The sequence below is a fragment of the Propithecus coquereli genome, unplaced genomic scaffold (assembly GCF_000956105.1).
Source record: "Propithecus coquereli isolate 6110/MARCELLA unplaced genomic scaffold, Pcoq_1.0 Scaffold173, whole genome shotgun sequence".
NCBI lineage: Eukaryota > Metazoa > Chordata > Mammalia > Primates > Indriidae > Propithecus > Propithecus coquereli.
In genome coordinates, this window is record NW_012141969.1 from 4,942,254 (window position 1) to 4,943,257 (window position 1,004).

At 37.2% G+C, this 1,004-nt stretch overlaps 1 protein-coding gene across 1 annotated transcript in view; it reads right to left on the minus strand.

The window, feature by feature from the left end:
• The window catches only part of CFAP47 (cilia and flagella associated protein 47), a 573,852-nt gene that overhangs the window by 521,997 nt on the left and 50,851 nt on the right, over positions 1–1,004 (minus strand). Inside the window, exons 10-11 of the mRNA XM_012642083.1 lie at positions 230–416; positions 31–127 (exon numbers count right to left, since the gene is read on the minus strand). Coding sequence (XP_012497537.1) covers positions 31–127; positions 230–416 — 284 coding nt within the window. The remainder of the gene's footprint in view (positions 1–30; positions 128–229; positions 417–1,004) is intronic.

Consider the following 1,004-nt stretch of genomic DNA (forward strand, 5'->3'; position numbering starts at 1 on the left):
AAACTACAATATATTTTTTTATATTCTTACCAACAATGACTTGATGAATGTGTTTTGGTGTCAAAATTATGCTGCAATCATTTTTTTCTTGGAGTGTGGATGGCTCTGATTTAAATGTTTCATGAACCTGTAAAAAAAATAACATTGTTTCAAAATTAATCATTCAATATTAGCAAAAGCTATTTTAAGAATTCTCTCAGTATAACCAAATGTAAAATATTGCACATACCTTTCTTCTTAGGGATGCTTTCTCCCTAGATTCTATATTCCTGGCACTTAGCATTTGATTAGGTTTGATCGGACACTCTGCTGAAGCAAGCTCCTCTTCCACTTCTGCTTCTGAGAGTGAGGGTGACTTTAAACCTGATGCTGGCTGTAAGCCTATGTCTATATCATTATGTGAAAACACGCACTCCCTATCAAAATAAGAATAATAATAAGTAATTGAGTCCAAGTCATTTAGAAAATATATCTGTAAATACAAATATTCCCCATGGCGCATGCTGCTGCCACCTCACTCATATTCACTTAACCAGAACAGTGCACTATTGTGCAGGAAATTGTCCTCTGCTGAGGGTTCCCCTTTCTCAAGCACCTCACCAGGAAGTTATGCCCAACCCTGCCACACTCAGGGACAGCTCACAGTCAATGACTGATATGGAGCACAAAAGACAAATCCCTTTGGCTCAAGGAAGTAACAACTATGTGGTATAATTTAGGCTCAAGAGACCCTGGGCATTAGGTTCACAGTGTAAACTTTATTTAAAACACATACTTCCTCGGCTCTCTTCCCTGCCCTACTCTGCTTTCCTCATCCTGAGAGCACACTCTCCATAAGTCACAGGTACTGGAATCCCTATCTCAGGATCTGCTTCTGGGGAAACTCATCTAAGACATCTTCAAATCAAAAAGTAACAAAAGAAATAATTGTAGTTAAAGTAGTTCAATGTTTTGCTTTTATCATATATTAAAATGTCATTTAAATCACTAAAAAGAAACTAAGG